At 58.0% G+C, this 11,990-nt stretch overlaps 1 protein-coding gene across 2 annotated transcripts; it reads left to right on the top strand.

Moving 5' to 3' along the window:
• The first annotated feature begins 875 nt into the window (after positions 1-875).
• Positions 876-11,916, top strand: MICAL1 (microtubule associated monooxygenase, calponin and LIM domain containing 1). 2 transcript variants are annotated; one of them, XM_045844003.1, is made up of 25 exons: positions 876-976; positions 2,513-2,824; positions 2,934-3,141; positions 3,386-3,490; positions 3,837-3,941; positions 4,054-4,209; positions 4,778-4,878; positions 5,594-5,851; positions 6,107-6,222; positions 6,403-6,529; positions 6,630-6,708; positions 7,235-7,382; positions 7,853-8,043; positions 8,224-8,312; positions 8,425-8,466; positions 8,694-8,777; positions 8,884-9,040; positions 9,334-9,410; positions 9,696-9,969; positions 10,092-10,195; positions 10,489-10,602; positions 10,731-10,824; positions 11,005-11,104; positions 11,205-11,278; positions 11,646-11,916. In XM_045844003.1, the coding sequence occupies exons 2-25, from the start codon at positions 2,567-2,569 to the stop codon at positions 11,786-11,788; spliced, it is 3,204 nt and encodes a 1,067-aa protein (XP_045699959.1). In that variant the 5' UTR covers positions 876-976; positions 2,513-2,566; the 3' UTR covers positions 11,789-11,916. The 2 variants fall into 2 exon arrangements, with proteins under 2 accessions (XP_045699959.1, XP_045699960.1); XM_045844004.1 differs by lacking the exon at positions 876-976 and adding an exon at positions 1,023-1,157.
• Positions 11,917-11,990: the final 74 nt, after the last annotated feature.

Below are 11,990 nucleotides of genomic sequence, written 5' to 3'. Positions count from 1 at the left end.
ACTGTTTCCTTATCTGGAATATGAGGAAGCTGAGCCCAAAGTTCTCGCAAGCTCCTTTCCCCACTGACCATTCAGTAGGTCCTCAGTCCAAGGTATTTTTGAATACTGGACATCTAGTCTCTCTCCCACACACCCCTCTCATTCGCCCCTTTCTCAGTAGTGATCCAACACCACCATCACTCCCCCCGCGCCCCGCCCCACACACACACCCAAGACCCTGTCTGCCCCCTCACTTCTCATGCCGCTGTGGAAGCTGTAGATTGCAGAGTTCTCAGGGCTTAGTCCGTGCCAACGGCCCGCACGCCGGGTCCAAGGGCAGATTCCGTCTCAGGGGAGCGGGACCTCGAGCTTGAATCCCACGTGGGGCGCCGGGGCGGTGGTAAGAGATGAATACGGCGCAGACTTTCCGGCGCCACCAGTGGACCCGCCAGCTCTCGCAGACTTCTAGTGCAGCGCTCCGAGACCGCCCGCGCTGTTGGTGCTGCGCAGGGGTGCGTGGCCTCGCCCTCCCGGGAAGGGTTAGCTTTGCGGGCGCAGGCACCGGCATGGAGCCCAGCGCTGCGGATGCGCTGCCGGGCACTCGGCGCCCCAGATCCCAGGATCCTCGGCCCCCGCCAGGCCGGGCCCTGGATCTCCCGCCCCCAAGCCAAACTCTGCTTCTAAGGTGCCACGCCTTCGGGCGCCACTCAGCTGGCCTGGGCGGGCCCCCGCCAGCCCCAAGCCAGGGAACGCGAGATAATGAGATGCTAATGAGCGCAAATAAAGCCTCTGTGCGCGGAGCGCCCCGCGCCCGGCGCCAAAGTCCACACCCCGAAGAACTAACGCCCGGCCAGGCAGACCCTGCGCGCAGCCCCTGCACCTGGGTCTCGCCTCCGCTCCTCCTCCACGGTTCCCTGCGCCGGCCTCGCCCCCGCCCCCGCCCCCGCCCTCCCATGAGCTGGGCAGGAAGCGGCTCCTTTGGCTTCGGAGCCTCCGGGTAAGTTGTTCTGCTGAGCCGGCTTTGGGGCCCTGCTCGCGGTGGGGCTGGGGTGGGGACGGGAGTGCGTTTCTGGGGAAATGCGACCCCAGGCGCTCAGAAACCCCTCTTCGCCTGTCCCGCCCGTTTCCCCTCGCCCCCGCCCCGCTCAGCCCCTCTGCAGACTTTTTTGGTCCAGAGTGTGAGTACCTCCCACCCCACCCCCCCGTCGCGTGGTCCAGCTCTTCTGCGTGCTTCCAGACCGCTCCAGCCCTCGCACATCTTTAGTCCAGCCGTTTCCAGGCTGGGTCTCCCCTCCCTCTCCCATCGCCGAGGTCTTCTTCTTTACACTCCCCCATCCTCGAGAGACCTCTGCCCTTCCTGATGGTCCGTCGGCCCAAGTCCAGGTGATTGGCAGCAGACAGCTTTAGTCTCCTTCGCCTGGTCTGGCATGCTGGTCTCCGGCTGGGACCCGTGGAGTGGCCGAGGGGGTGGGGGTATCCGTCTCAGGGACCTCCGCGCTACGATGCTACCCATCTTTCCTAACCCCCCCAGCGGCAGCTCCATCCTCCGTACCCTCTGATTCCTCTAGGTCCCAGCATGAAAAAGCCCCCTCCGGCCCTTCTCAATTTGCGTGGGGGCTCGAGAGAGGGAGAGGGGGACAAAGGGAGGCCTTGTTTCGGGAAATTCCTGGGAGAGAGCGCGCCCAAGCCCACAGGGGATGGGGCGGGCCTTGGATGCGGGTGGAAGGAAGCTGGGAGGGGCAAACCCGGCTGCTGCAGCCCCCGACCGCCCTCGAGGCCCCCTAGAGATGGCAAGACTCAACAGGGGAAGTGTTTTTGACCACAGTGAGTCAGAAATAGACCCAGTGTTCCTCACCCAGTAAGTCGTAACATGCAACATCCTCCGGCTGTTTGTTGAGGTAGTTTGGGTGGTGAGAAGTGGAACTGTCACAGTCGCAGTCTGCCTCTCCCCTTGTCGGGAGGAAATCGCCAGTGCTAAGGAGGAAGCATTTGCCCTTGGTGTAAGACACACCCCTCACCCGGTGACACCGCGTGACACCGAGGCCATCAAGGGGCACCTGACATAGGGAGGCGTGGGTTGAGATGGAGCAGTGTGTGTGCCCAGCAGCTGGGGTTGCAGCTATTTGGTTTACCCCTGTCTGTGCCACAAGGAAAGTTCCCTTTCTGGCTAACTTGCCCTTTGCATGTCTAGAAATTACCCCACACCCTGTTTTCTGCCCTGTGGGCCCTAGCCATGGTGCAGGGCTTGGAGATCCCTGGACAGGAAGACTGAGCTGGTGGCTCCCTCGCTTCTTGTGTGCCCTCTGTGCTCAGGACTGTGGATGTTTTCATTCCCAAATTTGGCAGATTTCACTTGGAAGGGATAGCAGCTGTCTCTGGAGCAGTTAGGGAGTAGGCTGTGAGAAAGGAGCAAAGCCAGTTAGGGTCGGCCCTCAGCTCCCTGGGGGTACTAGCCTGCTTTCCTCACCCCCTCCCATCCTTTTCCCCATCCTCTTTTCTCATGTCTCCTCCCCTTCTCTTCCCGCCTCTCCAGCAGCCACGTGCCTCTGCCCAGCTGCTCCCATCCCTGAAAGACCCAGGGGGTGCCATGGCCTCACCCACCTCCACCAATCCAGCACATGCCCACTTTGAGAGCTTCCTGCAGGCCCAGTTGTGTCAGAATGTGCTGAGCAGCTTCCAGGGACTATGCCAAGCCCTAGGGCTCGAGTCTGGTGGAGGGCTGTCTCAGTACCACAAGATCAAGGACGAGCTCAACTACTGGAGCGCCAAGGCACTGTGGGCCAAGCTGGACAAGCGAGCAGGCCAGCCTGTCTACCAGCAGGGTCAGGCCTGCGCCCGTACGAAGGTAAATACCCAGTGGTTGGGATGGCGGTTGGAGAATCCGGAATGACCGGGAGGAGTCAGAGAAGGGAGATGGGATGCCACACCCACACTGCCTTCTTGTGTGTTCACAGTGCCTGGTGGTGGGCGCTGGACCCTGTGGTCTGCGGGCTGCTGTGGAGCTGGCACTGCTGGGGGTCCGCGTGGTACTGGTGGAAAAGCGCACCAAGTTTTCTCGCCATAATGTGCTCCACCTCTGGCCCTTCACCATCCATGACCTTCGGGCACTCGGTGCCAAGAAGTTCTTTGGGCGCTTCTGCACAGGCACCCTGGACCACATCAGTGAGTACCACCTGGTGGCCTGGAGGGGCTGAATCTAGAGACAGGCCAGTGGGGGTGCTGCTGGGCCAGCCAAGAGGCCGAGTGGACAAGATTCACTGCATCTAGGTGATGTTTAGGACTCGGTTTTCATCTGTAAAATGGGCAATTGAATAGAGTGATCCCTAAGACTTCTAGCTCTGACCAGGCGCACACTGATACCTGGGGAGACCCTGGGTCTCTGTTCCTAATGTCCTCTCCCTTCCAGGCATCCGACAGCTTCAGCTGCTTTTGTTGAAGGTGGCATTACTGCTAGGGGTGGAAATTCACTGGGGTGTCACTTTCACTGGCCTCCAACCCCCTCCCAAAAAGGGTAAGTACTTCTCTGCTCCCGAGAACCACCGTCTGCCAAGTACATCTCAGCCTGTGGAAGAAAAAGGGTGGGGTTGGGAGTCGGCAGAGACTCCCTTTCTAATAGGGTGGCCTTGTGCAAACTTCTCTGAGCCTCATTTTGAGCATCTGTAAAATGGGAGTAATATTCCCTTCCTTCCCTACATTCCATAGGAAGTTTTGAAGGTATAATGTGATAAACAGTCATTGCTTTCTAAACTGTAATACCCGTCAACACATTTATTTAATTATTTCACTGGCTTGTCCTGGAAACATGGAGGCCCCTTCAGACTTCCACACCTTTGTGCCTCTCACACCCTTTGCCCCAGGGAGTGGCTGGCGTGCCCAGCTCCAGCCCAGTCCCCCTGCCCAGCTGGCCAACTATGAGTTTGATGTCCTCATCTCTGCTGCTGGAGGTAAATTCATCCCTGAAGGTGAGTGGTCCCTTTCCTAGAAGAGTCAGCATCTTGAGCTTCTCCTGGGCCTCTCTAGGCTGTTACAGTCCTCATTCTCCTGCCACTGCCCACCTGCCCCCACCCGCTCTAGGCTTCACAGTGCGAGAGATGCGAGGCAAACTGGCTATCGGCATCACGGTCAACTTTGTGAACAAGCGCACCGTGGAAGAGACACAGGTGCCCGAGATCAGCGGTGTGGCCAGGATCTACAACCAGAGCTTCTTCCAGAGCCTGCTCAAAGCCACAGGTCAGGACTCCTCTCTGTCACAGAGAGGCACAAAGGTGTGCCTCCCTGTGGCACTTTGGTTCAAAGTGTGGAACAAAGGTTCCCCTCCTCCTGCCTGACTGGGGGCTGGCACTTTGCCATTGAAACATGGCAGGTCTTGGACACCTTTCACAAAATGTGTGAAATTTTGCTTTGTGCATTTTTAGATATGCTTTAATATGTAAATGATATATAAATGATTCAAAATGAAATTGGAACTTCAGGAAGATGCCCTATGTTTATTTTCACTTTGCACTGCCACGCCCCTTGGGGTGTGCCCACTCTGGTTCCAGAAGCCAGGCTGTCGTCCGTAAGCATGTGACCAAGTGGTGCAGGTCTCCCAGCTGCTGCCCCACCCAAGATCCTCTCTTTGCTCCACGTCCTCCGGCCTCCTAGGCCCGGGACAGATGGCCTGTTGTGCCATCGGAACTCCTGGGCTCCTGCGTGGGGCACTCACTGTAGTCTGAGAGGTCAGGCATGGCTGGAGTGTTTGCAGAGGTGACACATAATGAGAAGGATATACATGTCCCGCCCCTGCCCTGCCCCCCAGGCATTGATCTGGAAAACATTGTGTACTACAAGGACGACACACACTACTTCGTGATGACAGCCAAAAAGCAGTGCCTGCTGCGTCTGGGGGTGCTGCGTCAGGTGAGGCAGGCCCAGGCAGGCAGGGGCTGGGCAGTGGGCCCTGGGAGGGGGGGCGGGACCTGGACAGAGTCTGTCCCCCCTCCACCCCTGGGGTGGAGAGAGCCTGTCCTGCCCCTGCCCTTTCCTCCACCCCAACAAGCTCCCCTCTGCTGGGATTACCTGGTAATCTGAATCACGTTCTGGGCTGAACACCTTATACCAGCCGGAGGACTACAAATGTAAGCTCCAGGGAGCAGGAATTTTGTCTCTGTTTCTTTTGCTTGTTGATTATTCCCAGTGCCTAGAATGATGCCTGCCATGTAGTAAGCACCCAATAAGTATTTGCTGAATGAACTAGTTGAACACCTACCATATACTAGGTATTCTGTTGAGAGCTTTATATGCATTCTCACCAAATTCTCACGAGTACCTTTAGATGTTAGGTGTGTTTTCTCTAAATCAGACTCTGAGAAGTTCAGGGACTTGTCCAGAGCAAGTGTATGATAATAGTAATGATCCTGGGCCTCGGGGGCAGGGCGGGGCCTGCGACCCCCAGAAGGAGGGTGAGTGCTGAGGAAGGGGCTTGAGCCTGCGAATTCCAGGTGCAGCTCAGCCTTCAACTGTAGTGTAGCCTGGGGAAGCCCCTCCTTGGGGCCTTAGTATGTATGTGCACCTCTTACACTCAAGGGGATAGGGCTGCCCAGTGGATACTGGTTCTGATCTGTCGGCCTTGTAGGACTGGCCAGACACAGACCGGCTGCTGGGCAGTGCCAATGTGGTGCCCGAGGCTCTGCAGCACTTTGCCCAGGAAGCTGCTGACTTCGCCACCCATGGCAAGCTTGGGAAGCTGGAGTTTGCTAAAGACGCCCACGGGCAGCCTGACGTCTCTGCTTTTGACTTCACAAGCATGATGCGGGCAGATAGCTCTGCTCGTGTGCAAGAGAAGCATGGCGCCCGCCTGCTGCTGGGGCTCGTGGGAGACTGCCTAGTGGAGGTGAGGGGTCAGGGTTCCCTGGTTGGGGGAGGGAGAAGGGGGAGGGACTCTCTGGTACTTAGAAAAACAGGGACTCCTTTTAAGGAGGCACAGGGGTTTGTGGTTGGAAAGGAGGGGAGAAAAGGGTTTCCCTGTCATGAGGAGCTAAAGGCTGCTTGATGTGGTGAGGGCCCTCCTCCGCTATAACCTGGGGGTGTTTGGGCTTGGACACTCCTGCTGGACCCTGAGATGCTTCCTATCCTTCTGACCCTGCAGCCCTTCTGGCCCCTGGGCACTGGAGTGGCCCGGGGCTTCCTGGCAGCCTTTGATGCCGCCTGGATGGTGAAGCGGTGGGCAGAGGGCACCAAGCCCCTAGAAGTGTTGGCAGAGCGGTGAGGCCTGAGTTAGGGGTGGGACTAGCGGACACAGAGGGTGGGGGTGCTGGGTGAAGAGACTGGGGGCATGGACAAAGGAGAATAAAAGCAAGGCCTGGCGGTTCTTGAGGGGTGGGTGCTGATGGGTGAACTCTGACTCATGTCCCTGACCCACACCTTCGCAACTTCCCCCACCAGGGAGAGCCTGTACCAGCTCCTGTCACAGACATCCCCGGAAAACATGCACCGCAACGTGGCCCAGTACGGGCTGGACCCCGCCACGCGCTACCCCAACCTGAACCTCCGGGCTGTGTCCCCTAATCAGGTCAGGCCTTCCCTCTAGCCCTGCCCTAGGAAGCCTCTCCCCCACGGGTTGATGGGGGGCGTGGTCAGCCTGCCTCAGGACCTGAAAGGGGCTGCCTTAGGTGCGAGACCTGTATGATGTGATGGCCAAGGAGCCCGTGCGGAGGAGTGACGAGACTGACTCAGGAAAGCCTGACACTGGTAAGCAGGCCTCCCTCCAGGGCCATGTCCAGTGTATTCACTAACCGGTGAGGCGAAAGCACAGACCGACTTCTCGAGCAGCTGCCACCTTGGGGTGCTGGCACACTGCTGGATGCGGGGGAGGTTTCGGGTGTCCTGGAGAGTGGAGGGCCAGCGGAGCACTCAGCAGCAGCTCTTTCCCACTGTGGGCAAGTATTTCAGTAACCGCTGAGTGCACAGCAGCTGAATGGCAGCCGTGCTGCTCTGCGCTCAGCTGTTCTTCCTGACCCTCGGGAAGCCTCACAGACTCCACCTTTCCTTTGAGCCTTTGGCAGTGATTTCACCTCACTTGATTCATGCCCTTGCTTTATTCCAGAAAGGGATTTTTTTTAAATGAGAAAACTGGGATGGATGTACTGCTGACAGTGTTAGGTCGCTGCCCCAGTCGGGGTGGGGCCCTGTTTCCAGCTCCCACCCAGACCCCACACTCGGCAGCTGAGCTCTCTGTGAGCCCGGGGACTGGGCACAGCACAGCTTTTCTTCCCAGGGTCAGTGTGCACACAGGAGCAGCTGCTACGCTGGTGCCAGGAGCAGACTGCTGGGTACCCTGGTGTCCACGTCACCGACCTTTCTTCCTCCTGGACCAACGGGCTGGCTCTGTGTGCCCTGGTGAACCGGCTGCGGCCTGGCCTACTGTGAGTTGCGAATTAGGGTTGGGGTCCCTGGCAGACCACACCTCCCTTTCAGGCCCCTGCCCCTCCCTCTACAGTATCGGGCAGTATGGAACTGTGAGGGGATCACTGTGCAGGAGTTAGCACACCCAGTTGAGTCCCAGCGCCACCGTTTTTGCCCAAGTCACTTCACCTCCCTAGGGACAGTATTCCTGTCTTACTCTGCCTGCATGCCCGCCTGCATGCCCGCCTGCTCGGGAATGTTGTAAGAATCAAATGCATTCAGTAGGGGCAGCTTTGTGAGCAGCAGAGAGCCCCAACCCCAGAAGGCTGTCATTGGGGGGTGGTGGTGATGGTGTAGCACAGAATAACTCTTACTGCCTTCTGCATTTGTGCTCCCCCAGCCGCCCACAGTGCTTTCTACCCACCATCTCTCCCTTTGGTGGTGGGGTCAGGTTCTGCTCTCCCATTGGCTTCTCTCCGATACCCCGTAGGGAACCCTCAGAGCTGCAGGGGATGGGGGCGCTGGAAGCAACTGGCTGGGCGCTGAAGATGGCAGAGCATGAGTTGGGCATCACTCCAGTGTTGTCCACACAGGCAGTGGTGGCAGGAAGTGACCCACTGGGCCTCATTGCCTACCTCAGCCACTTTCACAGTGCCTTTAAGAGCATGCCCCACAACCCAGGTAACCTGGAGACTGGGGCAGCGGTGGGGTAAGGTACGTGTGTGCACACATGGGAGGAGAGGGTGCCCTCTGAGGGACAGCCTGGGAGAGGTGTCCCTTTGGGCTGGAGTGTAGCCATCTGTTTTGGGGGCACAGCATGGGCCCCTCATCTGCCTCAACACCCTCCAACTCTCCCTGCAGGCCTTGCCAGCCAAGGCTCTCCAGCGACCCCCAGTGCTGTACTATTCCTTGGCAAACTGCAGAGGACCCTGCAACGGACCCGGGCCCAGGTGGAGTCCGGGCGGGGTTGGGGCTGGGCACTGGGTTCCTAGTGGGGGCCTCTGGGGTGAGGGGGAGGCCTGGGGACTCAGAACCCCATGCTGAGTGTAGGACTTATTACAGGAAAATCGGGAGGATGCAGGTGGCAAGAAGCTACGCCTGGAGGTAAATACATAAAAAGCCAGACAGCCCCCTGCCCCATGTTCTGGTCCCTTCCCTGAAACACTTTCCCAGCTCTTACCCCTGCAAGGTGCAGTCCTTTAACCCCCCATCCAATGTCCCTTCCTAGTCTCACTCCCCCTCCCTTCCAGCCCTTTCTGTTTAATTGCATGCGTCCACTCTCCAGCTGATCCTGGCACTCTACCCTCTGGCCTGAGCACTTACCTCCTTAGGTAGAGGCTGAGGCCCCAGGTACGGAGGAGCCACTAGTCCCAGAGTCTGGTGTTCCCCTGACACCCCCATCACACCACCAGGAGGTGAGAATGGGGGCCCTGCCTGCAGGAAGAGGCATGAGGTCAGGGAGGGGTTTCAGGGGTAGGGAAGGACTGTCCGGCTGACCCTGTGGCACGGGAATCGGTGCAGGATGGTAGTGAGGAGCTGTGCGCACTTTGTGGGGGACACCTCTACATCCTGGAACGCGTGTGTGCTGATGGCCGTTTCTACCACCGGAGCTGCTTCTGCTGCCATATCTGTGAGGCCACATTGTGGCCAGGTGGCTACGGACAACATCCAGGAGATGGTGAGTAGGTCCAGGAGGCCTCAAGAGGAACTCTGGGCATGGCCGGCAGCGTCTGAAGAAGTTGGAAGGTGGAGGGGCACTTGGCAGGAGGTGGACACAGGCTGAACACAACATCCTCCTCTGAGCTCGTTCATACCCCCGTCTCCTCCAGAGCCCCAGATGGGGTTCTGAGGAACCAGGAGGCTAACAGGAACTCACCTGCAAGTCCTGCTGCCCCTACCCTCCCAGATAAGCTGTCTTGGGACACTGTGTTGCCTACACCTGACATCTTTTCCCCTCTCCACCTTTCCCAGGGCATTTCTACTGCCTCCAGCACCTGCCCCAGCCAAACCACAAAGAGGACGACAAGGACAGAGGCCCTGAGAGTCAGGTTAAAGCTGTGAAAGTGTGTTTGTTGGGGGTGGGAACAAGGAAAGGGGCCTCACCAAGCCCAGTGGACTTCGCCGGAGGTGACTGAATGCTCTCCACTAGAGTGTAAGCTCCATGGAGGCAGGAGTTTCTGTCATTTTGCTTATTGCCATAGCCCAAGTGGCTAGAACACTGTCTGACACTGTCCGGAAAATGAATGAATTCCAGGGCTCACATTTGTCTAAAGGGGTGGCCTCAGGCCCCCACTGAGCAGGTCACTGACCAAACCACATGGTGGCTTTTCTAGGACCTCCTCATGCCAGGTGAGATGAACATGCCATCCAGCCCCTTGACTCCCACGGCCCCCCTGGATGGGGCCAGTCCTGTCCCAGTCCCCAAGCCTGCCCGTCAGTTGATCCGCTTGTCCAGCCCAGAACGCCAGCGGTTGTCCTCCCTTAACCTGACCCCTGACTCGGAAACGGAGCCTCCACCCAAGCCCCCCCGCAGTTGCTCTGCCTTGGCCCGCCAGGCCCTGGAGGCCAGCTTTGTGGGATGGGGAGTGCCAACCCAGAGCTCTGAAGGTAACTGCTCTGCCCAGATGTGCTGAGCCAGGGCAGGGAGGGGCGGGTGGTACTGGGATTCCTGAAGGGAAATGGGAAGGGAGGTTGTAGAGATCCCAGGCCATGTCTACTTCTCTGCTCAGTTCTTATGGCCATGGAGAAAGAAGAAGAGGGAGGAAGTCCCTCCTCCAGTGAAGAGGAAGAGGAGGAAGAGGAAGATGTGGCTTTGGACTCAGACATGGAACAGGTGAGTGGAAGGAACCTGGCCATCTACTCTGCCCAAGCCTGCACGCACCCACTAAATTCGCCCCACCCCCACCACAGGAGACACCTACAGCTGGCTCCCTTCTCTGAGCCCTGCTCTTGGAAGGTCTTCTCCCCCAGCCTGACTTATTCTTATCTCTAACCCACCATCTCTTCTACCAGAACACACCCCACTTCCAGCCCAGGTTCTTTTTGGCCTCTTCCAAACAAAGCTTCCCCAACCCCTATCCAACAAGAGGCCAGGCCCTGCCCCTGACTGGTCTGACCCTGCCACAGACTCTGCTGACCTGGGCCAAGAAATCAGGCACCATGGACAAGTACCCAACATGGAAACGGACACTGCTGCGTCATGCCAGGGAGGCGGAGATGAAGAGATTCTGCAAGGCCCAGGTGAGGTTCAGGGGTTGCCAAAAGTTCCAGTGGAGTCAGAAGTTGTGAGACTGGGGATTGGAGCGACTACAGTGCTCCGTTCTTGAACAATCCAAAGACTCCTGGACCTCTTGTCTTGGACCCCTCAGGCCATCCAGAGGCGGCTAAACGAGATTGAGGCTGCTCTGAGGGAGCTGGAGGCTGAGGGAATGAAACTGGAGCTGGCCTTGAGGAACCAGAGCAGTGAGTGAGGACAGGGGAGGGATAAGCGAGGATACCCCTCTGCCTCCTAGCACTGCGTCAGCCCCCAGCGACTCCTCAAGCCCACAGGTTCTGGCTCGCAGCAGGCTCCATTCCTCACGCTCAGGACTCCTAGGACCTGGGTTGAAGGCCTCCTGACCACGCAACCCCCCTTCTTATCAGGTTCTCCGGAACAGCAAAAGGCACTATGGCTGGAACAGCTGCTACACCTTGTTCAGAAGAAAAACAGCTTAGTGGCTGAGGAGGCTGAGCTCAATATCACGTAAGGGACACAGGGAGGTGACAGTGCTTGTGAGCCAGGCCCCAGTCGTGTCCTTGAGCACCGTGAACAACTGTGCCCATTCTGTCCCTGCCCTCCACAGGGTACAGGAACTGAGCCTGCAGGAGAAACAGTTGCAGCTGGACCAGGAACTCCGCAGCTACATGAACAGAAGCGGTACGCAGGATGTGGGGAGAGGCAGACATCACGGGGCTGGGGCTTGTGTGAGCCTCGTGATCTCAGGCACTGACCAAGCAACACGGTCCTTTAGTCAGAGTTCCTCTGAGGCAATTCGGCAGGAAGCCAGAGGAGCCCCTCTTCTGCCTGCCGTTCAGTCAGAGCCCCATGTATGGGTTTCATGCAGGATTTCCTTTTTAAAAATGGTGCTGCTGTGGAACAAGGCTAGAAAACCACTGGTGTTGACAAACCTAATTGTGCCAATTAGGAAACCAAAGTCAGGTAATAGAAGTCACGTAGGCCAGGATTGAGGCGTGCCTCTCCTGCCTCCCTGCCCAGTTCTGTGAGCACCATCTTCTTCCTTCAGAAATCCAAAAGACCGTTGCTGATCAGCAGGCTGAGGAACAGATCCTGAGGGAGCTGGTGAATGTGGTGAACCAGCGAGATGCCCTCATCCGCTTCCAAGAGGAACGCAGGCTCAGCGAGCTGGCATCAGGGCCAGGGGCCTAGGGCTAGAAGATGGTAGACTGCCTGCCTTCTTCCCTACAAGACCACCTTACCCAGGACAGTGCTACTCTGCTCATCTGGGCTGCCTGGGAGAGTGCCTCACTGTTTGTAATAAAAATGTTTCTGCCATGCCTAAGGCCTGCAGGTAGGAGGAGGTGGGGAGTGTGTAGGGAGAGCAAGAGATGTATAGGAGCCTGCAGGTTTA

This window comes from Phyllostomus hastatus, unplaced genomic scaffold (genome assembly GCF_019186645.2).
Source record: "Phyllostomus hastatus isolate PE091 unplaced genomic scaffold, TTU_PhHast_1.1 phas_contig_40, whole genome shotgun sequence".
NCBI classification, from domain to species: domain Eukaryota; kingdom Metazoa; phylum Chordata; class Mammalia; order Chiroptera; family Phyllostomidae; genus Phyllostomus; species Phyllostomus hastatus.
Note: the sequence above shows the minus strand (reverse complement) of the source record. Positions and strands in the feature narration are given on the sequence as shown.

Bases quoted from the DNA above. Each gene is read 5' to 3' on its own strand.
- MICAL1 (XM_045844003.1), top strand. From the start codon at position 2,567: ATGGCCTCACCCACCTCCACCAATCCAGCACATGCCCACTTTGAGAGC. The intron at 6,223-6,402 runs GTGAGGCCTGAG...TTCCCCCACCAG, and splicing joins CTAGAAGTGTTGGCAGAGCG to GGAGAGCCTGTACCAGCTCC. The intron at 10,196-10,488 runs GTGAGTGGAAGG...ACCCTGCCACAG, and splicing joins TGGACTCAGACATGGAACAG to ACTCTGCTGACCTGGGCCAA.